This window comes from Cucurbita moschata, unplaced genomic scaffold, assembly GCF_002738365.1.
Source record: "Cucurbita moschata cultivar Rifu unplaced genomic scaffold, Cmos_1.0 Cmo_Scf00008, whole genome shotgun sequence".
In the NCBI taxonomy this organism is placed as follows: domain Eukaryota; kingdom Viridiplantae; phylum Streptophyta; class Magnoliopsida; order Cucurbitales; family Cucurbitaceae; genus Cucurbita; species Cucurbita moschata.
This window is the reverse complement of record NW_019268524.1, coordinates 4,801,030-4,825,326: the sequence shown is the minus strand read 5'-3', so window position 1 is coordinate 4,825,326 and position 24,297 is coordinate 4,801,030. Positions and strand designations below refer to the sequence as shown.

General features: G+C 36.0%; 5 protein-coding genes and 1 long non-coding RNA gene across 6 annotated transcripts; 2 read left to right on the top strand and 4 right to left on the bottom strand.

The window, feature by feature from the left end:
* Nucleotides 1–628: 628 nt before the first annotated feature.
* On the bottom strand, nucleotides 629–3,499 carry LOC111446092 (organelle RRM domain-containing protein 2, mitochondrial-like). The gene is made up of 4 exons (XM_023084752.1): nucleotides 3,192–3,499; nucleotides 2,439–2,507; nucleotides 2,243–2,349; nucleotides 629–1,012 (listed from the first exon to the last, which is right to left on the bottom strand). The coding sequence occupies exons 1-4, from the start codon at nucleotides 3,442–3,444 to the stop codon at nucleotides 917–919; spliced, it is 525 nt and encodes a 174-aa protein (XP_022940520.1). The 5' UTR covers nucleotides 3,445–3,499; the 3' UTR covers nucleotides 629–916.
* A 1,220-nt stretch (nucleotides 3,500–4,719) lies between these two features.
* LOC111446091 (60S ribosomal protein L8) lies at nucleotides 4,720–6,686 on the bottom strand. The gene is made up of 2 exons (XM_023084751.1): nucleotides 6,170–6,686; nucleotides 4,720–5,283 (listed from the first exon to the last, which is right to left on the bottom strand). The coding sequence occupies exons 1-2, from the start codon at nucleotides 6,607–6,609 to the stop codon at nucleotides 4,941–4,943; spliced, it is 783 nt and encodes a 260-aa protein (XP_022940519.1). The 5' UTR covers nucleotides 6,610–6,686; the 3' UTR covers nucleotides 4,720–4,940.
* Nucleotides 6,687–9,926: 3,240 nt separating this feature from the next.
* Nucleotides 9,927–14,019, bottom strand: LOC111446805. The gene is made up of 2 exons (XR_002711152.1): nucleotides 13,793–14,019; nucleotides 9,927–10,416 (listed from the first exon to the last, which is right to left on the bottom strand). It is a non-coding gene; the product is annotated as an uncharacterized LOC111446805 (long non-coding RNA).
* On the top strand, nucleotides 10,608–13,392 carry LOC111446804 (beta-glucosidase 25-like). Its single transcript, XM_023085763.1, is given in 14 exon segments — nucleotides 10,608–10,637; nucleotides 10,639–10,809; nucleotides 10,883–10,949; nucleotides 11,072–11,130; nucleotides 11,293–11,368; nucleotides 11,453–11,524; nucleotides 11,605–11,692; nucleotides 11,770–12,025; nucleotides 12,125–12,240; nucleotides 12,329–12,552; nucleotides 12,686–12,717; nucleotides 12,801–12,903; nucleotides 12,978–13,086; nucleotides 13,189–13,392. Coding segments are annotated over 14 exon segments (1,584 nt in total). The 5' UTR covers nucleotides 10,608–10,622; the 3' UTR covers nucleotides 13,385–13,392.
* Nucleotides 14,020–15,340: 1,321 nt separating the features above from the next.
* On the top strand, nucleotides 15,341–20,341 carry LOC111446362 (mRNA cap guanine-N7 methyltransferase 1). The gene is made up of 13 exons (XM_023085150.1): nucleotides 15,341–15,637; nucleotides 15,843–15,982; nucleotides 16,084–16,152; nucleotides 16,226–16,297; nucleotides 16,505–16,606; nucleotides 16,842–16,898; nucleotides 17,179–17,317; nucleotides 17,800–17,864; nucleotides 17,958–18,008; nucleotides 18,141–18,203; nucleotides 19,644–19,767; nucleotides 19,847–19,908; nucleotides 20,008–20,341. Exons 1-13 carry the CDS (start codon nucleotides 15,562–15,564, stop codon nucleotides 20,101–20,103), a joined length of 1,116 nt encoding a protein of 371 aa, XP_022940918.1. The 5' UTR covers nucleotides 15,341–15,561; the 3' UTR covers nucleotides 20,104–20,341.
* A 24-nt stretch (nucleotides 20,342–20,365) lies between these two features.
* LOC111446364 lies at nucleotides 20,366–22,289 on the bottom strand. Its single transcript, XM_023085151.1, has 4 exons — nucleotides 21,854–22,289; nucleotides 21,202–21,370; nucleotides 20,984–21,077; nucleotides 20,366–20,894 (listed from the first exon to the last, which is right to left on the bottom strand). The coding sequence occupies exons 1-4, from the start codon at nucleotides 22,207–22,209 to the stop codon at nucleotides 20,584–20,586; spliced, it is 930 nt and encodes a 309-aa protein (XP_022940919.1). The 5' UTR covers nucleotides 22,210–22,289; the 3' UTR covers nucleotides 20,366–20,583.
* Nucleotides 22,290–24,297: the final 2,008 nt, after the last annotated feature.

Sequence of the window (24,297 nt, the reverse complement as noted above, 5' to 3'; positions counted from 1 at the left end):
ATCTACTTTGATATAACAATTCGTAACGGTCCAAACCCACCACTTGCAGATATTGTCCTATTTAGACTTGCTCAAAACGTGTCTAGAGAGTGGTTTCCACACCCTTATAAAGAATGTTTCGTTCTCTTCCCCAACTGATATGGAATCTCACATGAAACGTCACATGAAACGTTTGAAATTTTTATCTCTACAAATGATACTTCAAGCTTTGGAATGAACATGAATTTAGTTAAAAAATTAGTTCAAAACTAGTCTAGTCTGTCGTTGAAAGGGAAAGTTTCGAATGGCAGAATCTAAATCAAATGAACCATCGAAGAAAACATAAAAGCTAATTAAAACATAATGAACTACAAAGAGAAGAACAACTTGGCTCATTTGTGCAGTTTTGTTTCTCAATCATGCAAGCAAAAAAGATATGCATTTATACTTTGTAGGTTAAAATTGATGAAGAACTTTTCAGCATTTCATAAGCAAGAAGAAATCTCGTATTTCTTTCTAGTTTCTGTAATGAGATTACATACATAATTCCCTTTATTAAGCTTGAATCAAGCTTTTCTTCACTTCTACGCAGCATATCAAAAAAAAAAAAAAAAAAATTATATTCAATCCAATTTCACTTGACAAAAAATGCACTGGAAAGTAAGTTTATTTGCGAATTTATATATAAATTAGTTTTAACTAAGTGTATTTAGCAGTAGGGTCATACATGGTACGTATAAAATTTCTTCTCTCAATTTAAATATACTCTGATTCTTGCGGCTAATCTCCAGTTCCGTAGTACAAAAAGGTTCTAAGCAATGGAAGAGAATAACGAACCTCCGTTGAAAAAAGAACTTGAATCGTGTATAAATGTTGCGTGCCAGTTTGCATACCAGGAGAGCTTAGTGGATATGGCAAGCATTCTTCCTTGCAAAAATTAATATGGTCGCTGGCTATGCGGAGGAGCAGAGTGGTGCTCGGGAGGTGGTCTTGGCCTTGCATACTCAGCAAATATAACCCAACCATCCAGGAACTGGAAAACATTGAGGTAAAATAAATGGAGTTTCATCATCATTCAATCATGATAAACAAATTACAGCGTGTGTTCAAAAGCAAGCATCAAACCAGTCTCCCCATTCTAATCTCTAAAGTTTACCAGAGTATATGTTAAACTGCATGGAATCAAGTTAATTTGAACAGCCAATGACAAAATTCTTCTACCAAAATGTCAAAAATTATAGTGAAGAAAACCTAGGGAAGTGATGTCAAAGTAAATGGTTTAGTCTCCCACCCCTACAATTGTTGAACTCCAAAAATGAACAAAATGGATTTAAAAGAGACCTAAATCAATTAATTGTTTAATTACAATTGTTTTGTGTTGTTAAGTCTGTTCTTTAAAGACCTTTTGACCAACGAAGGCTCATTAACAATTTAGCAACATATTGGAATGGTTTTAACAATTGATGATAATAGTAATGATAAATAACAAAATCAAAACACCCACCAAAGGTGAGCTCTTTGTCGAAGGGCACCTTTTGGTTTCTTTTCTTGCATAAAACCCAAAAGAAAGTCCAGGCAACATGCATCCGCAACAAAGGCTTCACACCCTAAAGGGGCGTACCGTCAAAATAACGGTGAGAAAGACCTTCACAAGGGATTGTCAAATACCACCCAAATTTTGGCAACAAGGTTATACTCTTTAGAATATTTGATCAAAATGCAACCACCATGTGTTGGCTTCAATCCAAGAAAAATTATACCACACACAGCTTTGAGCTTATGGTTTACCTCGGATATGAGTATCACTCACCCCTACAGTGTCTTTTCTAAATGTTGTGAAGTTGATATGCCATAGAATTAGACAATTCGAGCAGCTAAACTTAAACATCCATTACTATCTGAAAGAATAAAAAATGCAGCCAACTTGAAGGCAAAGAATAAAAAAGCTGAGTATTGTACGAGGTAATATGTTTTCCATGCTGCTGATCAAATGCTCTAGAATGCTATCTTAGCCATATTCAGGAATCTTGTATTTATTTGGGTAGTACGCCCCATTAGCATAATAAAACATATTCTAATTTATTTTCTCTCTCATTTATTAGAGTTTCTGTTCGTAGAGTAGTCAACAACCCTGGCCTCTCTCCTAACACAGGCACAAAACATGAGTAAGAGATCCAGGAATCTTGTATAAATGTGGATAAAACTACACAACAGACAAGCTTCACGTCTCGAATGAGAAAAGAGGGAATTGATGCCAACTTACCTTGCCATCCATACCCTCTATGCCTTTAGCTGCATCCTCCAAAGTAGCATATTTAACAAAGCCGAATCCTTTAGAGTATCCAGTCACTCGATCAGTCACAACTCTTGCTGTAAACAGAAGGGAAAACAAAAGGTCAAAGACGGCAATTCTAAAGGCCTAAGCACAAATCAAACATAAGCAAAGAGAACGGACAGACCATGAACAACTTCTCCGAATTTTGCGAAGGCTTCATTTAGTTTTTCAGTAGTAGTGCGTTTACTGAGGCCTGAAAGAAGATAAACACCAACGACACATGAAAAACAAAGACTTTTTTTTAGAGCAACAACAATAATTCAATTATCTAGATTAAAAATCAGATAATTCCTCTACTGGGGAACAAACAGAAGAATGAAAAAAACACATTCATAGCCAAATTTCAATTCCAACCTCCAAGAACTAATCATTAAAAGAGATCAAAGTAGAGAAATCCAACGCCCCTCCCAGAGCACGGATAGCCACCTCATGTGATCAAGCATAGACTTAAGCATACAACACTTGATATTCTACCACGACTTAACTCTCCGATATTAAAACTTGATAAATATACGGATGCATCACAACAATTGCTAATCCAGGGGTGAAGCAAACTCAAGAACGCGGAGGGGAAAAAGTATGAAATTCAAAAAGATGTCTTAACACTAACTAAAAAGCTATCGAACAAATTAATAATTAAAGAGAAGGAAAAAGAAACAACAGGAAAACTGAAATTCCACAAACTCCAATACGTAACGCCACCATAGCCACACAGAACTGATTCGGCAGGAATAGAACCATTAAACACAATAATATTCGCAGATTCACCGCCAGAAAAATGGTCGATTTACAAATCGCGACACATTTACGAGAAACAACTACACGATTATTAAAACAATTAAACGAAAGACATCTAGATTAAGAAAGAGTGAGTTACCGGAAACAAAAAGGTTAGTACTAGGCTCAGGCTTCTCACGCTGCTGAGCTGACGGAGGGAGCGGCGGAGGAATGAAACTGGAAATTGAAGTGCTAGAGAAAAGCCGCCCAGAAACGAAGGCATTCGTGCTCGATTCCAGTTTCTCCCAATCCCAAATTGCCTGCGAGATTATCGGTAGAGTACGAGATGAAGTACCTGTAATGAGCCGCCTCAAACTCCGAGGAGCCACCGCCGCAGCCGATCTGAGAGCCATGGCCTTGTGGGTTTAAGCTGCTAAACCCTGTCTGGAACAGACTAAGAAAAAATGTGTCTTTCCGCTATTTTCTCTGGTTATCTCTGTCGTTAGTAGGGCACGACACAAATGAGGCCCAATATGGTTTTTTAAATGGGCCTCTGGTTGAATGACTGGCCCAAACAAATGAGGCCCAATCTGGTTTTTTAATGGGCCGCTGGTTGTAATGACTGGCCCAATAAGTGAATAATTTCAAACAATTTTATAATTTTGTTTTCATTTTACAAGGTTAAGTCTAGGCGAGCCCAAAAAGGGCTAGTCCAACAATTTGACGTAGGGTCATGCAGCTGATTTGTTCAGGGACTTTGACCTTGGCTGGTTTGATCAATCCCTCAACTAGTCATCGGTTTGTCCAATCAACCTCTTCGGGCATCGACCAAGGCTTTAGATAATCTTTAGAAAGCCAAACAAAAGACTCTTGAGGAACTTTAGAGTCCAATCAACCAAGGCTCTGGATAATCTTTAGGAAGCCGATCAAAAGACTCTTGAGGAACTTTAGAGTCCAATCGACTAAGGCTCTAGATAATCTTTAGGAAGCCGATCAAAAGACTCCTGAGAAACCTCAGAGTCTAATCAAGCTCAAGCTCCTAGAGTCTGACAATGGTAAACCTCAGAGTCTAATCAAGCTCAAGCTCCTAGAGTCTGACAATGGTTCTAGATAATTTGTAGAGTCAGACATTGTTCTAGATAATTTGTGGTTCTTGATAATTTGTAGGAAGTGATTCTAACCGTATGATTCTAGATAATTTGTAGTCATTCTCCACCCAACTAACACTTTAGACCCAACAGTAACACTTTAGCTAGTACACAACGCTTTAGCTAGTACACAGAAGTGCATACCATGGTTCTTCTGTCTATCAACAACAGCATGCATTGCATAGTAAATGTGAAGAAGTAGACCATTATCTCAACAATGATGAGCCAAGCTACGAAAGATTCTTGAGGAACCTTGGAGTCCAATCAAGCCCTTAAGGTCAACAAAGGCTCTAGATAATCGTTAGGGAGTCACCGAAAGGTTCTTGAAGTCCAATCAAGCCCCTAGGGTCAACAAAGGCTCTAGATAATCTTTAGGAAGTCAACCAAAAGACTTTCGAGGAACCTCATAGATAAACCGTCCAAAAATAAGGCACTCGTTGAGCCCAAACGGAAGGGATCGAGTAATTGTATCACATTTAAAAAGCCTGTTTAAGTTGATAAATTATCCATAGAGAAAGCAAGGTAAACAGGAAATATGGATGATTGTGAGAGGGATAAATTGGTATTCAAGTTCTCAAGTTCATTGTAGCAACCAAAAATAGGAGAGAGGATGATGTTAAAAAAGGATCTATGTTGTAACAAAACTTGGGACAAAAACTTCTAAATATGGTCTTCTTCAACACAATGCAAATCCAATCAAACATAATGAAAAAGGGCTAAGGATTAGGCAAAATAAGCGTCCAACACATGAAACTATTGCTCTAAGCTTTATCAGCCTTGGAAGCAGTGGCGGCAGCCTGTCCACGGAGCCGACCAGTTCTTCTGGCAGCAATGAGACCAACCTTTTGACCAGGTGGGGCATCACGGCGGACGGTACTGGCATGACCAATGTGTTGATGGTTACCACCACCATGGGGATGTTCAACTGGATTCATAGCAACACCACGAACCTTGGGCCAGCAGTTACGCTTCACACGGAACTTGTGGTAAGCATTACCTGCCTTCAGAAGAGGCTTCTCTGTTCTTCCTCCTCCAGCAACCTGACCAATCATAGCACGGCACCCACTTGGGACAATCTTCTTGGCTCCAGATGGTAGCTTAATCCTGCAAAACACAGACTTTTCGAGATGAAGGCAGGCTAGGAATCAAAGAGGGTACTCTACATGTGCCTTCTTCAGAGAAATGAAGACACAGTGGCAAACGCTTGCAAATCACGCAGCAAGTAAACATAAACAAGGAGAGTTTATATTCTAAAGGAGTACAAGTTTTCCTGTGATAAAAGTTCAATAGCATATCGATATTCATGTTCATCGATAACAGAGGAACTCCGTGCTGTAAAACTACTAACTTTAGGCATCACTCCAAGAACAGAACACAAATAAAACTTATTTTACAGATGAACAATATCTTTGAACCAAAGCACAACATTATATCAACAATCAAGTGAAACTATAAAAATGAAAGAAAATAAGAATGATTGACAATAAGAATTAATCCGTATGGAAGCTAAACCCATTACAATCAGATGTCATAAATTATCTTCTCCCACTCCTTCCAAAATTATCCTCTTGTTTCCAAACAATCCTTCCCATACAAATTGTTCAAAGATGTCAATAAGATTATCCACATATATCAATTGAATTACTGTTTGTTAATTAGAGCACAAATAGAACTCTTAGTAAAACAATAAACTAATTTCAGAGAATATATGAGAAAGGGAATCTGTAACCCAAAACAGAGATCTTAAATCTGTAATCTCTGACCGCAAAAGGCAAATTCAAATCAAACCCATTTGTTCGATTCAGTTCAAACTTCATTAAACGAATTATAGCACAAACATCCCTAGAACAATTAGCAAGAAAGAACGAGTCCTGAAAAGTATACAACCACATAAAACAATCAAAGAAAAACCCATAGTTCTTATTCAAACATGATTCGATTCTGTTTCAGAAAATAACAAAAAGGAGAAAGTGCAGAAATCAAAATTTACCTGCTGGTATCATTATCTGGGTTGTGACTGATAACAATGGCATAATCACCAGAGCATCTAGCGAACACACCTCTGTCACCAACATGGTGCTCAACATTACAAACCACAGCACCTTCAGGAATGGCTCTGATGGGAAGCACATTACCGACGACGAGGTTAGCCTTCTTTCCACAGTAAACGAACTGACCAGTGTACATACCCTCAGCGGCGACAAAGAGCTCCTTCTGGTGCTTGTAGCGGAAGGGGTGGCGGAAGGTGACGCGGGCCAACGGCGCACCCCTACCGGGATCGTGGATGATCTCACTGACCACACCTTTCAGGTAACCATTTCGCTCCCCGAAATCAAGAGAGCGGAAACGGGCAGGACCCTTGCGGTGGTGGGTGTGAGACCGGAAAACTGATCCGGCACCCTTACGTTGAGCTCTGATGACACGACCCATTGGAGGATCTGAATTAGGGATTGGGTGATTTGGGGGAAGGGGAGGAAGTGGCGCTGTAATTGAGAACTGAGAAAAGATGGGGATTAGGGTTTTTAGAGACCGATTGAGGGTTGCCCTAGACGGGTGTTTGGGAACAGGTGTAGCTTTATCCGCTTTCGGATTAGTTTTGGGTTTGGCCTTGGTAAGAATATATTTTTATTCCTTCCTTGATTATTTTTTTAAAAAATATATATTTTTGCCCTACAATTATACATTTATATTAATTTTTTAAATTATCAAAATTATATATTCAAATTAAGTGGGAGTATTTCATATAAATAAATATACTTTAATTAAAAATAAAAATAGGTATTAAAGAATATTTATGTAAATAAAAAAAATCATAAAATTAATTTTAAATGAATAATTAGGTTATGATATTGTTAATAATATTTATATGATTGAATTATAAATCCCACAAAAGATATAATTTAATTTTAATAGTTTTAAAAAATGTTATGATTTGATAAAATATAGTTGTGATGATTTATTATTAATGGATATTTTTATTATTAATTTCTGTAATATATAAAAATAAAAATAAAAATTGATTGGGCTTTCCCAAGTGATAGATGTGGCCCAAAAAACCTACATTTGGGCTTGGCTTGCTTGCAAATGCTCTCTCCCTACTTATTTGTTGTATTTTAAATTTTAAATTTTAAAGGGTTTAAAAGCTTTGTTGTATTTTATGTTAAAATTCACATTTTATAATTTATCCTATTTTAAAGTCCTATGCTTACACCATAAGTTATTCGAGAAAAAAAAAAAACTAAAATCAGCTGTGGTACTAGCGGGTCTAGATGGGAAGACATAGATCGAGGTCGGGAGAATATAGTCGGGGTGGCACGGGGGATTAAGAGAGAGGATTATCACGTTATTAATAATTTTTTTTCTCAAAATTTTTCTCATCCTATATTAAGAGACAATTATCACATTATTATTCTTTTGAGTATTGGAGGAAATAAAATTGTCCCAAGGAGATTCAACAAATAATAAATTTGTATTATATATTTTTAGTATTTTTAATATGTATTTGATAATAAATTTAGAAATTAAATCCCACTTTAAAAAGTCGTTCAAAAGGCATTTAGTAGTAATATATAAAAAAAAAATAATAATAATAATAATAGGAGTGATTTACCTACAAATGTTTTATTAAAATTTGAATATTGTTAATAAATTTATTAATATATTTTAATTAAAAAATATATTTATTGAATTTTTTTTTTTAATAGCGTAATTTTCCAATTTGAAGTTTCAAATTCAGAATAAGAAAACACCGAAAGCATTAAAAAGTTATTTCTAGGAATTTGTGTGTTTGGATCACATAATCCAATATAAAAAAATCCACTAAAAAATATTTAAATAAAAACATAATATTTATTGCAAAACATACCCTCTAAGTGTTTTTGGTCCTTTGATCACAATAGATTTTATCTAATGGTCGTTGTCTATTACTATCATTATTATTATGGCGTGTAATTTAAATTCTCTACTCTCAACCACGAGTTATTTGTCAAAACAAAGTATATGCTAAAGAAACTTATCAAAGTTTCTTTCGATCATGGATAACCTCAACCAAAAATAATAGAAACTTTAATATTAAACAATAAATAAATAAAGTTTTGGTATTAAAGTTTGTTATCTTATCTATTGTTTTTTAGAAAAACTATATTGTATGTCCCTCGTTGGTTGGTTGAGGAGGAGAACAACACATCCTTTGTAAAGGCGTGGAAACCTTCACCTAATAGACGCGTTTTAAAGCCTTGAGGAAAAGCTTGAAAGGAAAAGCCTAAAGAGGACAATATCTACTAGCGGTGGACTTGGACTGTTACAATCATGTTAACACATGAAAAACTTAAAAGCTTTTAGCATAGGTAGAGGTAGAGGTAGGGATTGATTAATAAGTTTAGCTTAGTTTATTGAGATTTGGACCTAAATCTTATAATAAACATGAGGCTCCAACGAAATAATATTGACCCATATATAATTTATCCCTCTCATGATTAATATTTTTATCTATTAAAAATGGGAGGGTGGGGAAGAAAAGGACAAAAATTACGGGGGAGGGTGGCTGCTTATCCATTCTATTTGTTAAAAAATTATTAATGAGATCTATTTATTTATTATTAAACATAATAAGAATATAATAAGAATATACTGTTGGATGATGGAAGTCCTACATCGACTAATTTAAGGTGTGATTCTGGGTTTATAAGTGAGGAATACTAACTTCATTGGTATGAGGCCTTCTGGGGAAGCCCAAAGCAAAGCCACGAGAGCTTATACTCAAAGTGGACAATATCGTACCATTATGAAGAGTCGTGTTCTTCTAACATATACCACATTATATAATAAACTATACAAGCGTATACATTAAAAACAAAACAATGATAAGTTTATATGACATCATATTTAGCGAGTTTGCAAAAATTTATTAGGTCACCTAAAAGAGAAAAAGTCAAAATGTCTAAAGAAATAAGCATAAGCTTTTTTATTTTTAGATGTGGCCTAATTTATTTTATAAATTTTCAATAACTCATATGTCTGTAACCTTATTATCGACTAATTTTAATAGTCAACAAAATAATTTAAAAAATGTCTTCATGAATCCACGAAATAGAAATTCTTAAATAATAAATTGAAAAGGAAAAAATATCTTACCACTAGAACTATATTAGCTTTAATTTACTTAAATCAAATAGAAACGTTATAGAATTTCATATAAATAAAGTATTTTTAATAATTTTATTAAATTATTTAATTTTAAATAATTAATTATGGTTTACTATTTACTATTTTATTTTTATTAAGTTAGATTATTAAAAAAAAAATTCACTAATTTAATTTTAATTCAATTTTTATTCATGTTCATTAAATTTTAGGTCTTTGAGTTTATTTTATAATAAATCTTAATAATTATTCTAAAAAACATAATTTTAATAAAATTATATAAACTTTTAATCGTAACTTTTTAGCCCTAAAAATTAAATATGGTATATAGTGGAATAAATTATATTAAATCAAACACTCGTGGAAGAAAATAAGGTTATAAAAGATTATAAAAGAAAGAGAAACAACACTAATATAAATAATCTAAAAAATCATATTTAGAAGAAAAAGAAAAGAATAGATAAAAAATGAAAATAATCAAGATAAATAAATAAGTTGAGGAAGAAACCATACAAAAGAAAAAAAAATAATAACAAAAATAACAAAAAGAAAAAAGAAAAAGTATTAAAATAAATTAATTTTCCTTCCAAAAATATGTGTTTTATAAACCCATGTCATTTTCCATCTCAACAAACACCCCCAAAGAATTAAAATATGAAAAAGAAAGAAAAAAAAAATTTGTCCATAAAGATGGGATAAGAAAATTTAAGGTTGGTCTAAATTGCAAATTTAACAAATAAAAAACGTAATTGAAAGATCTTGCAGGGCCCTAAATTTAATCCTCTTTTGACCTTATCCCCTTTTTTTCTCCACTATTTTGGAGCAGGGCATTATAATAATCACCACCGTAATGGAAAAAAACTATATATTGGATTCAGTAACAAAAAGAGAAGACTTACCTTTCAATGCAAACCGCCCTGGTCTTTCGGTTGTTGGCTTGGCTTCATCAAATTAAGAAGCTTTAAAGCTTTTCAAACGTGAGCTTCTTCTCCACAGACACGCCACTTTGAAGCAATTTTTTTAATGACAGTTGCTTGCCGGATGTCATCTTTAGATTCCTTTCTATCCATTTCTCTCCTCTTTTGATATCACCAACTGCATATAGATTCAAAAAAGTGAACAACAGGAAGAAAGGAAGAGATTGAGATTGAGATAGATTACACGCAACTTATTTCATAATTCAGCTAATCTATCCATTGTTGTTCTTAACAATTTTGAATTTCTATCCATTCTTGTTTTTTTTTTTTTTTTTTTTTCCTATTCCAGCAGGCGAAATACCTAACAAGACGAAGTACTTAAGAATGATTTGGGGAATTTAAAACGGGACGACCTGAGAGTTCATCTTCTCATCAGGAATTCAAACTTTTCCCCATGAGAATCATTCTGATTTGCTCTCTGATTATTCAGTTCTTTACTAATTCTGAATGTCTAAGCAGAGCTGAGTTTCCAGATGGCTTCGTTTTTGGAACTGCAGCATCGGCATACCAGGTAAGGAGGGATTTGTGGCTACTTTCATTGCTGGGTTTCTAAAAATATGAAAAAATAACATATTCTATGGCAGTTCGAAGGGGCTGTAGATGAAGGAAATCGGGGTGCCAGCATATGGGATACATTTGTGAAGGAACCAGGCAAGTTAAAATTTGATGGAACACTTTTTTTTTTCTATTTTTACGACAGAAGACTAGTTTGAATACAATATAATTCATACTAGTAGTGAGTAAATTTCTATTTCTTTTGGTGCATTGTTTAGGAAGAATACTAGACTTCAGCAATGCAGACAGGACAGTTGACCAATACCACAGATTTAAGGTGAAGACAGAGAGAGAAGTAAATAATGCATTAATGACAAACCAACTGTAAAATATAATAATGGGAGGATAAACACCTGTCATACTTGAGTTCATTTATTATAGTCATTCTATGATTCCCCTTCTTATTACTAACTAGATGTAAATTATGTTCTTATTATAGGACGATATACAGCTGATGAAGGATATGGGAATGGATGCCTACAGATTTTCAGTCTCATGGCCAAGAATCCTTCCAAGTAAGAAACAGTTCAAGTAATTAAACCAACTGCATTTCCTTCCCAACAATATATCATTAACTGCCTATGAGAAACTATCAACAGATGGAACAGGAAAGCCAAACCCAGATGCAATAAACTACTACAATGATTTTATAGATGCTTTGCTAGAAAAAGGTCATCTGTTAAATCATTTCTCAGCATTCAATTTTCCTTATGGTAATATATCACTGAAGTGGGTTTTTCCTTTTAACAAGGAATTCAACCTTTTGTAACTCTTTACCATTGGGATCTTCCACAAGTCCTTGAAGATGAGTACGAAGGATGGCTGAGCAGAAGGATAGTGTAAGTACAACTAAACCAGATGATATACCAATGCTTGGAAATGATGATCAGTTGATAACAAGCTCAATTCCTTGTAGAAAAGATTTTGAACATTATGCTGTTACGTGCTTCCAAGCATTTGGAGATAGAGTGAAGAACTGGATCACTTTCAATGAACCACATGGCTACTCAATAAAAAGCTATGACCTAGGAATTCAAGCTCCTGGTAGATGTTCTTTTTTGGGTCATATATTATGCAAGAAGGGAAACTCATCCTCTGAACCATATATAGTGGCACATCATATTCTCTTATCTCATGCTGCTGCTTATCACAGTTACCAAATTCATTTCAAGGTACTATAATATGCAATTTTAACTCCAGAAACTTTGAAGCACGTAAATAAGCCATAAGTAAACTAAGAGGTTAATATGTTATGTTTTTTTGTCTACTAGAAAAGACAAGGAGGTCAGATAGGAATAGCATTAGATGCCATATGGTATGAACCAATATCTGAAAATGACGAGAACAGAGAAGCAGCACTTAGAGCCCTTGACTTTGAACTTGGATGGTAACTGCTCATCTCCATTAATTAAGTGATTGCACTTACCAGATATTGAATTTCAAGAATTTGATGGAACAACCTTGAAAATTTTCAGGTTTCTTGATCCAATTTTCTTTGGCAAATATCCTCTTTCAATGAGAAGGCTTGTGGGGGAAAGACTACCAAAAATATCAGGTGTAACTTCAAAGTTCCTCACAGGGTCCCTGGATTTCGTTGGCTTGAACCACTACACCTCCTTGTATGCTCGAAATGACAGGATTGGGATTCGAAAACTGATATTCAATGACGCCTCAACAGATTCTTATGTCATTGCTACCCGTAAGCTTTTAAGCACAATATTATTCTCCATATTCATATATTTGCTCAAAAAGAGTTTGCAAATTGTACATGTTTGGCTATAAATCAAAAGTAGAAGGTAATCGATCTTTATTCTACAAATGCTCTATTGCAGCACACAAAGGTGTCTCTACCATTGGAGAAAGAGTATGTCTCAAACAAGTCTGGATCCCAAGAGGTTCTCTTGTATATTTTAATTGAAGTGAGCTGATACAAACATCCTTTTCCAGGCAGCTTCCAGCTGGTTACACATTGTTCCATGGGGAATCCGGAAATTGGCAATTTATTTGAAATACAAGTATGGGAACCCTCCAGTGATTATAACAGAGAACGGTGAGTAATGATAGTTCCAAACTTTGAACTAAAAAATTTCACAAAATGACACAAGTTTCAACTCGTTCTGACAGGAATGGATGATCCAAACAAACGGTCCATACCTTTGGAAAAGGCATTACAGGATGATAAGAGAATAAGCTACCACAGAGATTATCTCTCAAATCTATCCACTGCCATTAGGTGATAACAACTCAAAATGCTAATGATAATCCTTTATTAAATGAAATTTCACCGGATTGATTCAACAACACTAAATCTTTTGGCATCCTTAAATAAATCCAGGGAAGAAGGCTGCAATGTACAAGGCTACTTCGCGTGGTCGCTGCTCGATAACTGGGAGTGGAACATGGGATACACCGTCCGATTTGGACTCTACTATATTGACTACAAGAACAATCTCACAAGGATTCCAAAGGCATCCGTTCAATGGTTTAAGAGTATGCTCAAATCAGAAGACAAACAGATGAATCAAACTTGATTTATTCCTCATACTCTTGTAACTATTGTATACTCATATGTTCGAGATAATTATTTATGGAATATATCTTACGTATTATATCTTAATATTCTTCCATTTATGATTTGATTTATAGTATATTTTATTTTATTCTCAGTATTTAATTATTTTATATTTTCCTCATTTGTACTCTTTGTATCCTATTTAAAGGATATCAATATCAATGATAATATATACCTTCCCAATTCTATTTCTCATTCTTAATATCATACCAAGCATAACAATGCACACAATATGTCAAAACTGAAATTGAATAAATGATACAAATGACGAAATAGAAAGATAAATCAAAACTGAAATTGAATAAATGATACAAATGACGAAATAGAAAGATAAAAATTGTTAAAAGACATGGATTAATCAACTTACCGAACTCGCCATTTCCGACTCTTCAAGAATGCAAGTCGATTTCCGGTTTAGCTGAGATTGAAACGATCGAAAAAGAGAGAATTCAAAATGAATTCGTCTCGGCTTGAAGCTTGCAGATCGGATGTTCAGGAACGAATTTCTGACGAAGAACGTAAAGAGGGAAAATGACAAGCTCTGCATTTGTTATAAATTATAATGGTTGGAGTTGGGGAAAATCGGTTAAACTAAAAGAAAATTCTAGGAATTTTTATTTTTATTTTTTTAATTTTTTTTTTATGATCATAAATTTATAATCAATAAATACTATCTTCTCACAATTGTAGGATGTTTTTTTGGAAAAGTCAAAATCAAAGTCACCAGAGCTTAGGGTCAAACTGGACAATATCACCTAAACTATAAATTTTTTATGATATTTAAAACTAACTTTTAAACTCATGTTTTTGTTTAACTAAGCTAATTTTTATGATAAAATTGATCCTGGTCCAGGACGAACGTTAGCGCATGTTTAACACATGCAAGTTGGACAGGAAGTGGTGTTTTCAGTGGCGGACGAGTGAATAACGCGCAAGAACTTGCCCTTGGGAGGAGAACAACAGTTGGAAACGACTGCTAATACCCTAGACGCTGAAGTGCAAAAGGAGGAATCCGTCCGAGGAGAGGCTCGTATCTGATTAGCTAGTTGGTGAGACAATAGCTTGCCAGATCAGTAGCTTGTTCGAGAGGAAGATCAGCCACATTGGACTGAGATACGGTCCAAACTCCGCAATTTTTACTCCAAGATAGATTTCCGACGGCGGACGAGTGAGTAACGTGTAAGAACCTGTCCTTGGGAGGGGAACAACAACCGGCGGCTAATACCCCATACACTGAGGAGCAAAAGGAGGAATCTGCCCAAGGAGGAGCTCACGTCTGATTAGCTAGTTGGTGAGGCAATAGCTTACCAAAATCGATGATCAGTAGCCTGTCTGTGAGGATGATCAGCCACACTGGGACTGAGACACCGTCCAGACTCAACAATTTTTACTCCAAGATAGATTTGACTTGAAAACACGTCAACAAAGAGTATTGATATTTAATTATTTTTGTTTTTTTATTTATTTAGAATTTGCCATATTTGAAAATATTACCTGATTATTGATTTTGTGCCATATTTAGACTAAATTTTATATATCGTTTGATTCAGTTAAAATCCGTTTTTTTTTTGATATATTCTTAATTTACTCGACGGTAAAATCAGCCGGTAAATTTAACAAAAAATTGAACAGATAAAAAAAAGAAAAGAAATTATAACGTGTTGAAATATAAATTGTTGTTTTCTATTAATAATAATAATAATAATAATAAAGGGTTTAAAACGAACTGAACCAACCATAAAACTCACCGGTTCGGTATTAACCGGACATCGAAAAATCTTCATGGAACTCGTTAAAACGCAGGGGTTCGGTCCGGTCCGGGCCAAATAGAATCAGCCGAACCGAACCGAACCGTTAGCACTCCTTCCCGGCGCTGCGTTTCTCTCGTAGAATTACAACTTTATTCAACCTTGGGGTTACGAAGAAACCCCTTTTCCCCTTTTAATTCCCCACAAATTCTGATTGCATACAGCCAATGGGGTTTTCTCGTCTCTGTTTCTCTCGATTCAGAAACTAACAGCAGCCCTCATACTGCTCAATAGATAATAGGAATAAGAAACAAAAACCCCCTTTTTCGTATTTGAGTTATAATCAACAGCACCCCTGATTTCAGGTTCTTTCTTCCCCTTCTTAGCTATGAAACGAGGATACTCAGAATCCCCATCGGCGTCTTTGGGGCCACCTCAATCCAGATTCAAGCACAACCCAGAAGGTGCAATTCTAATTCGTTTCGTTATATGGTTTCAATTCGTCTGCCAATCGACTTTTGCACTTTTTGGATCTGTTTTTCTTTGTGGGTTTGACATTTAATTTCATGTTGCTTCATGATTTCCAGTGGAGTTACTTGAATATGTATAGTTCGTTGTATCTGAAGTTTGGGATTACTGTAATAATGGTTCTGGAGTTCTATTTTTTAGGCGATACTGAGTTCTTAGAAGATGAAACCACCAAAATTTTTGCTCGGAAAGTGGCTGATCATTACAGTGCTAGGACAAATCAGACTTTGGAAGAGCGAGAGGCTAGTGTTATCATCCATTTAAAAAAGCTTAACAATTGGGTATTTGTTGTATTTTGATTACTGTATAGTTAAACCTTATGTTTGATTCTCGATCCTTTATCATTTTAATGGTTCGTTCATGACTTGTTCTCATTGGATAGATTAAGAGTGTCTTGGTTCAGCTTTATGCTCGTCGAGGAGATGCCGTTCTCGACCTTGCCTGTGGCAAGGTATGTCTCTTTAATCTTCAAGAATTGCTGTAGTTTGCTCTTGCGTTGAACACTTTTCTTTTGCACTTGCTAGGGTGGTGATCTTATCAAATGGGATAAGGCCAGAATTGGATATTATGTTGGCATTGATATAGCTGAAGGATCAGTAAGTGAAATTCTTGTTAGAGTTATTCATTTTGAAGTTATTTCCGGAGTATCTCGGCTCCTTTAGTGTTTATAACCTTTTAGTTGAATAGTAAACAATCCCTTTATTTTCTCAAGCATGGGCCGTCGTTAAGTGTGTTGTGCCGTTAAGTGTGTTGTGCCTGTGACGAAATCATGTGTCTAAGGTTATTATGGTGTCGTATTGCAGATAGAAGATTGTCGTACTCGTTACAATGGTGACGCTGATCATCATCAACGTCGTAAAAAATTTTCGTTCCCTGCCCGCCTCATATGTGGAGATTGTTATGAGGTAGTAGAACTTAGACGAATAGCTAGTGAATTTAAATCCGCTCCCTTTTCTGTGCACACATTCTTGATTTCTGTACCGTTGAGCTTTTCAATTGTACCGGTGACTGCCGTTATACTGATGTTTCCAAGTCAGTCCAGTTTGAAAAAAATGAATCTCACAATTTCGCCCAATATAGTGTGAATATGATTACAATTATCATTGAACTGTTCGATTGACTTGCAAATTTGGCTTTTAGGCAAGGCTGGATCATATCCTAGCAGATGATGCTCCATTCGACATTTGCAGTTGCCAGGTGGGTGATATCAGTGATTTATGCCCTTCTTGTTAGGGTAAAGTAAACGGTTTTTCGGTTTGGTATCTACTTTCCGCTATTAGATCTTTTGCAATTAACATCATCCAAACCGATTAAGGAACAATGTACATGCAATCAAAATATGAGGCACATTGATGGTTTTTCTACCCATACATGTAGTTCTTAAAGAAAAATTTATGAAATTGGATTAAAACCAGAAGATTCCTTAAGAGTTTATCTGAACAATTTCTAAATCTTCCATTGAAACTAAAACTTGCAGTTTGCATTGCATTATTCTTGGTCCACCGAGGCTCGTGCACGACGTGCCTTGGCCAATATATCAGCTCTTCTCCGCCCAGGAGGTATTCTCATTGGAACCATGCCAGATGCTAACGTGATCGTCAAAAAGCTTAGAGAAGGTATTTTCTTGTTTCGACTTTCCAACTTTCATCTCCCATAGGCAAATACCATTTCTGTCCCAAGCTCTTCTAGAATGACATAATATAGTAAGATTTTGATTGTGTTGATTCATCTAGCAATGAAAATATTTGCTCCAAGTAACAACGAACTATGAACTTGGCGGAGAAATGGGCAGCGTTGTATAAGTTCAACATTCGTCTCATAGATTTTAATATGTTTTCATTGTACATTGGTTTCTACATGTTCTTCAGTCACCATTCATACCCCCATGTTACTTACTATTGAAGTTAATATGTTAGTATGAAGAGATTTGCTTGCTACCTTCCCTTCACCTTTTGGTTGGTTTGCGATGAATTGCCATGAACTCCTCTGGTACCCGACTCGATAAATTGTGATGTGATGCGATGTGGTTTCCTGTTTCTGAACATACAAATGTACATCTCTTCAGACCAATGATGCTTCTTCCATTGTAAATTTGCAGCTCAAGGCTTGACGTTTGGAAATAGCGTCTATTGGATACGCTTTGATGAAGAACATGCCGAAAAGGTGGAAGACGACCCCTTTGTTTTGTAATGAATAATTTTATTCAGTAGTTAGATTGAACTTGAAATTGACAACTATTCGTTTTTGCTGGTTCAGAAATTTAACGCTTCCAGCCCGTTTGGTATAAAGTACTTGTTTCATCTAGAGGTACGATATCTAATATATGAGCGTTGCAGGCCTTATTATATAGCTCAATTTCCTTAGAGGTGTGGTTGTTCATGGCCAAAGGCTATGTTTCTGTGATTTTGGTTTTATATTGAAGGTATCTTCCTGTTGCAGGATGCTGTTGATTGCCCTGAATGGATCGTCCCTTTTCATGTTTTTAAATCATTGGCTGAAGAGGTAACAACTTATTTGAATGCTCGAAGTCTCGCAACGCTAGAAAACTTGACAAATATTTATATCGAAACCTTTTATTGTCTTCTCACTACGAATATATCTATGTTTAGTTTCTGCAAATGAACTATCACATGCAATTCTGCGTCGTTTACTCAAAAACTTGTTTCTTCGAACTAATAAATGTGGTATGAGCAACTCGAGTGCGTGTTCATTCTGGTTCCTGTTGGAATCAACAAAAGGGGATGGTTTGTTATTTGGGAAGTGATTGAGGAGACATTATTGATGTATATGGGGAACCGAACCAGTCATTTCCGAAGGCATGTCGGGCCGAAATAAGATGGGAAGATTTTGTAGTACGAGTGATTTTCCTCCAACCGAGTCATAAATCTGAATTCTGTGGTTTCTGTGTGTAAGGGGATGAAATTCCAACCTCAATCTTATTTGTTTTGAGAAGAAAAGTAGGTTTTTAAGCTCGAACGGAATTCGTTGATGGTCATTCGAGCTCTGAAGAGGACGGGGGACGGCAGGTTGTTAAGAGGTCCTGGTTAAAAGGGAAGGTGGAAGAAAATTGGAAGTCTTTTATGAAACATAGCAAGACTTAGGTGGCCAAAGGTTATGGAGGTTGGGTTACACTCCAGAGCTTACCCCCACTAAGATTTTGTAAGCTCTTGGGAATTACTTTGGGGAATTCAAAAGATGCCCTTTCTTCAACTCTTAAATTAGTTGGTTTGAAACTTTGCTACCACATAATCTTTTTGGTTTCTTCCTGCTGAGGTCGAGTTTAAAGATTCCACTCCGAGAAATGTTGCTGTATGTGTAATGGAAAGAAAGTGAATCTAATTTGATCTTTAGGCTCTGTAGCTACTTCCTCAAAATGTAGTTGAGCTTCTCCAATCGGTGATGTCTAGATCCAAATCCAAACACGGACCCGGAGTACAGACAATCAGTTAGTTACCCATTTGTGCACTTCCGGGAGACCAAGAGATTGGTTTTCACCTATGATCAGATTAGTGGGCTACCATAATTGACTTTTTTCGTGGTGTTGTTGAAAGCGAATTTGAAAGTTGGCCTCACCTTTTGGAGCTGCTCCCAGCTCACACTATGGTGGAGGAGATGTGAAGATCTGGAGTGGAGCGTGAGCAGTACGAGCTGAAAGGCTCCATCCTAGGTTGTTTTCTAACAATTCGGATTTGATAAGGATTGGTAGTGTTTTAAAAGAGGAATCGACAGGAAGACGTCGGTGGCTCTTCGGTTTCATGGTTTTGCTTCTTGGATTATTGTCTGTTTCTCCATTGGGTGCTTTGTTCTTCATTGTTTAATTTGGTTTCTTGTATTTTTAGAGTTCCTTTTTGGTTTCCTTGTTTGTTGTGTGCGCTTTTCACTCCCTATTGTAGTTTTTGTTTCTTTTAACTTAAAGCTTGTTTCTGGTTAAATAATGTGCAGTATGACTTAGAGTTGGTTTTTGTCAAGAACTCGCATGAATTCGTGCACGAGTACTTGAAAAAACCCGAATTCGTCGATCTAATGCGACGGCTTGGTGCCTTGGGTGATGGCAACCAAGATCAAAGTAAGTCTTTGCTGCAACTTATTAGCTCTAGAGGAGCTTTTCGATGTGTAGAAATGTTCATTCTTGTTCTCGAACGCAGGCACGTTATCTCCAGACGAGTGGGAAGTGGCATATCTCTACCTTTCATTTGTCTTGAAAAAGGTATCACTTAAACACCCTTTATATCATTTGCCAGTAGAATAACCTTGATGTCGTCGGGTTTCCTGAAGTACTGATGGCAAGCTTCTGTTCTTTTATCAGCGAGGCCAACCCGACCGAGCACATGCACCGAATAGACGAGACAGAGGGCAAATGCAAATAGCAAAAGGGGACATAATGTACATAACTGACCAGTAGTTCACCAAAGCCCTTTCCTAAGCTCCCCTGGAGAATGGCAAGGGCCTTGGCTAAGTGGAAGCAAGTGAATCATCCCCCAAACCATCGTTTTATAACCTTTTCTTTCTTACTGTAGAATACTTCTGCTGATCAATTTTGTATCTTTATAACAAACAATAAAATGTAAGATTGAACAGCCTTGCAGCTTCCCAGAAAGCAAAAGAAAAGACCAATTATTACAGTAGAATAACTTTCACCCCTTAGTTTTTGTTCAAGCTGAGAATTTGCTATATAAACGTTATATATAATAGAATTCCCCATATGTTCTGTAACAATCAACAATAATAACCAAAAACAAAGGTGAAATAGCTAATAATTACAACTATTCCTTTTGTCTTGTATGGTTCGAAGAAACCGAGTAATATGTCTAAGATCAGTAGAACAGTTTTAAGAGATTCAAAGACCGAAATGTCGACAGATTACAACACCATATTTAGACATCTAGTTTCGTTTCGCAACCAGTGCGGCAATGACAACAATAACCAGTCCCATGATTGATGATCCCATGGCAATCTCTGCAGTGGAGTATCCAGAGGTTGCTTTGTCATTTCCAGAAACTTCAGATGGTGAGGATCCGAATATTTTCTGAAGAAAAATGGATGCTGTAGCCAGCATGTCGTCGATTGATGTTTTAATGTATTCTAGTGTCTCGTGAAAGACATTACTCGATTCGTTTTTCGACTCCTCGACAAAGCTTACTTCTGGAGACTCTTCAAGCTTCGCAGATAATTCTTGATACTCAAGTGCTTTGTCTACAAGTATAATCACACCATTAGTGATAAGAGAAGCATGCTTACAGAACTATCAGAGACTAAAATCTGAACTTTGAATAAAGTCTTACTGGTCTGATATGATTGCAAGAAGCTCTTAAGCGCTTCATTGCCCAACATTGCATTCCAGACATTTGGGTCAGAGGCAATTGAGGCAACAACAGTCTGAATAGGAGAAAGCAATACAGAAATGACGTTTTAAACTCTGAAGATCAGACTTCTAAATGAATTCGCTGGCTAAATAATGCTCAAACTTGTCTTCATAATTAAAGTTCAGCCTTCTAATTACCTGAGCTTCAGCACTTTCCTTGAGCAGCCTAAATGCCTGAATTGCGTGCTGAGGCACCGAAGTCTGTGGACTTGTCTGAATAGATGAACAAGACTCGGGCACTAGTTTACTGTTTGAAGATACAATCAGATTCAATCCACAAGATTCTGGTGAAGAAGACAAGTATACCCTGAAAAAAATCAATTAAAAAATCAATTAAAAAATCAAGCAGAAGCTCACCCCTGAACATAATTTTATTGGGGAGCAGCAATGGAGGCAAGGAGGTTCGTAAATTACAGCGACAATGGTTCTACTGCTCTTAAAGTACATGATATTGGAACGAAAATCACAACCTGAATTCGAGAAATGGCACTTCAAAGCTCTCAAATTGGATTTTCAGGTAAACATAACATCATTGCATGACAATGAAGAGACCAAAAACATATTCCGACAAACAGTGGACATTTCTTCCTTTGATAAATGAAGGATTCTGAATGAATTTTCTTACAATTTTGTTCTTCTTTTGTTTGACACACAATTACACATATTATTCACAAACTAATGAAATGGAAACCAGTCAATTCGATTCCAAGTTCAGTGTAAAGAACAGAACACAGAATAAAACCATTCATTAGTTCAATCAAAACTCGAATTCAAGAAATTCATGACATACTTATCCAAAGCCTCCTTAACCTCCGTCGTAGCTTCCTTCGCCTCTTCGAAACTCGGAACGTTCCCGAACACAATTCTCGGTTTAGGTCCAGCGGCCTCCATGGCCAAATCGTCTTCGAAATTGGCGAATTCCCAGTCATCAATCTCCCACATCGGTTTCTGCAGAACCTCCACTTCAGCGCCAGCGGTGGCCTTCGCCGACGACACCGGAGAAGACGATCCGACGGAAACCGACACCGGCCTCGATGAGCCGCGAAGCAATTTCCCGAACTGAGGCACCGTCGATGCACCTCGGAAACCGGCGTTACCGGCGCTGGCCATCTTCGCCGCTGCCCTAACGAATTCTCCTCCTCCCATGGCAGTGAAATCGGATTGGCTGAATCTACGAGAAAGGATTGAAGAGCCTTCGCCAGTTTATCATCGCTTTGGAATTTTAATTTTCCTTTTTTAGGTCGGTATATGGAGGAAAAATAAGCTGCGTTATGATACATAATATCCCACTAATCAACTTCTGCCACGCTATACAAAGCTGCTGAAATTATCTTACGACCGTCGGATGTAATCGGGAATCTTAAGATCGGAAATAAAATACTTGATTAGATTTATTTCAAGTGGTTTGGAAGAAGTTACTATGCAATCGGTTGCATACAATTTAATCCGAAGATAATATTCGTTTCTGATAAAAAGTAATAAAATAAAAATCCGAATATTTGGACACTAGGCACCACCGTGGCAACTGTTGAGTTCACTTGCCACGTAATCTAGAATATTATCCCGAAAATACCTCAATCATTTATATTATATGGTTTATCCCAATCGTTGGATTCACATTCTATAGCTTATTCAAGATTATCTCCATAACTGATGTCAAGTGACTCATCCTAATGATCGGTATCATATAATCTAGCTCGTTTGAGCTCGTATTTCAATCATTAATGTCTCATGATCTACTCTGCAATTTGTTGCGCTATCTAAGCTCCATCGAGCTTACCCCAACCTTAGAGTTACATGATCTTGCTCGCCCGAGCTTCTCCTTTTGCTTGAGTATACTACAATTCAAGTCATCTAGTTATGTCTTTTGATATTCTCTTGTCGACCATTCATATCGTAGAACACTGATGCACGATTTTTGATACCATCCAAATCTATGACCTATATGACCTAGCTGAAGAAGATTCAACAAACATTCATTCTTCATCTACAAAATTGGATCGGCTCGGTTCAACCATCATTTCTAGAATTAGAAGCTGATACATGGTTGAAGTTGGAAAACTGTAAAACGTCAACAACAGGGCTTGAACTACACGAGTAGATTTTAAGTTTGTCTCCTTAGCCATTCGAACATATCAGCGTTTATTAGAAAATTTTATTGTTTTTTTTTTTTTTCGTTTTCATTTTACAATGGTCAAATGGTCAAAATTGACTTTGTCTTTTGTGGAGATTAAAGGGGATCGGGATTGAATCTCGGCCAGAAACGTCTTTTTTCGGGAGACTATAAATACCCACAATATGTTATGTAAAAATGAGATTGGTAAATGAATGAAATTGAGATCTCGAATTGAGACGTTTTCCTTAAAAATCCGAGCATCAATTTTGCCATTTCTAAGTTTCAAGCAATTTTTGTGGTACCGAGTCATTCAATCAAGCCTTGATAAGTTAGATTGTGAGGTGACTCAATTTACAACAAGGTTCCAAATCTTGCTTCGCAAGAGGTAATCTAATTCTAGCATTATCTCTTGATTGATCCAAATTTCGAGATGTTAATTACTTTCTTACTAAAAACAAAACCTTGGATTGCTGGGCCGAGGATTAAGGTTGCCTTATCATTTGTCCTCTGTGTTGAGACTTATACTTTAAAGCCTTTTAATCAAGGATTTAATTTTGCAGTTTTCACATTTCTACGAAGAATTCAAGGTTATTAGTGTAATCTTTAACAATATATGGTAAACATACGAATGAATAATGTTCAAGTAATAACATAAAGGGTTTATAATATGTATATAATATTGGGTGTCTTATTATGATAATTCTATCGATACGACCCAGTTAATAGCTGTTACAAATGTTTAGCGTTTATAATTCTTTCTCATATAGTGTAAGTAGATGAATAGTTCTCTTAAATATTGATTTCGATATTTGAACAATAGATTCTCACTCTCTTACAAGCTCGAGAGGGACCTAGTTTATGTTTAGATCATATAAACAAATTGTTCATTAAAAAATCAGTGACATTTAAGGTAAAAAGATGTAATTACACGAGTAAAATAAACTTCTTATCCAACTGTAATTACAAACAAGTCGTGAAGTAACAACTTGCTTATAATAATTATATCAATAGACACAACTTGTCCTAAAAGTACGTAAGAGTGCAACTCTAGATGTACACTGAAGTGACATATAATTAATAAACAAAAATTAATTAATTAAACTGTTTATTTATTTATT

Excerpts from the sequence above, each read along its gene's own strand:
- LOC111446091 (XM_023084751.1), bottom strand. The coding sequence starts at position 6,609 with ATGGGTCGTGTCATCAGAGCTCAACGTAAGGGTGCCGGATCAGTTTTC. Across the intron at positions 5,284-6,169 it reads CCAGATAATGATACCAGCAG|GATTAAGCTACCATCTGGAG; the intron begins GTAAATTTTGAT and ends TGTGTTTTGCAG.
- LOC111446092 (XM_023084752.1), bottom strand. The coding sequence starts at position 3,444 with ATGGCTCTCAGATCGGCTGCGGCGGTGGCTCCTCGGAGTTTGAGGCGG. Across the intron at positions 2,508-3,191 it reads TACTAACCTTTTTGTTTCCG|GCCTCAGTAAACGCACTACT; the intron begins GTAACTCACTCT and ends ATCTTCTTTCAG. Across the intron at positions 1,013-2,242 it reads TAGAGGGTATGGATGGCAAG|TTCCTGGATGGTTGGGTTAT; the intron begins GTAAGTTGGCAT and ends AATGTTTTCCAG.
- LOC111446362 (XM_023085150.1), top strand. The coding sequence starts at position 15,562 with ATGAAACGAGGATACTCAGAATCCCCATCGGCGTCTTTGGGGCCACCT. Across the intron at positions 15,638-15,842 it reads ATTCAAGCACAACCCAGAAG|GCGATACTGAGTTCTTAGAA; the intron begins GTGCAATTCTAA and ends TCTATTTTTTAG. Across the intron at positions 19,768-19,846 it reads TGATGGCAACCAAGATCAAA|GCACGTTATCTCCAGACGAG; the intron begins GTAAGTCTTTGC and ends TCTCGAACGCAG.
- LOC111446364 (XM_023085151.1), bottom strand. The coding sequence starts at position 22,209 with ATGGGAGGAGGAGAATTCGTTAGGGCAGCGGCGAAGATGGCCAGCGCC. Across the intron at positions 21,371-21,853 it reads GTTAAGGAGGCTTTGGATAA|GGTATACTTGTCTTCTTCAC; the intron begins GTATGTCATGAA and ends GATTTTTTTCAG. Across the intron at positions 20,895-20,983 it reads CTTGCAATCATATCAGACCA|ACAAAGCACTTGAGTATCAA; the intron begins GTAAGACTTTAT and ends TTATACTTGTAG.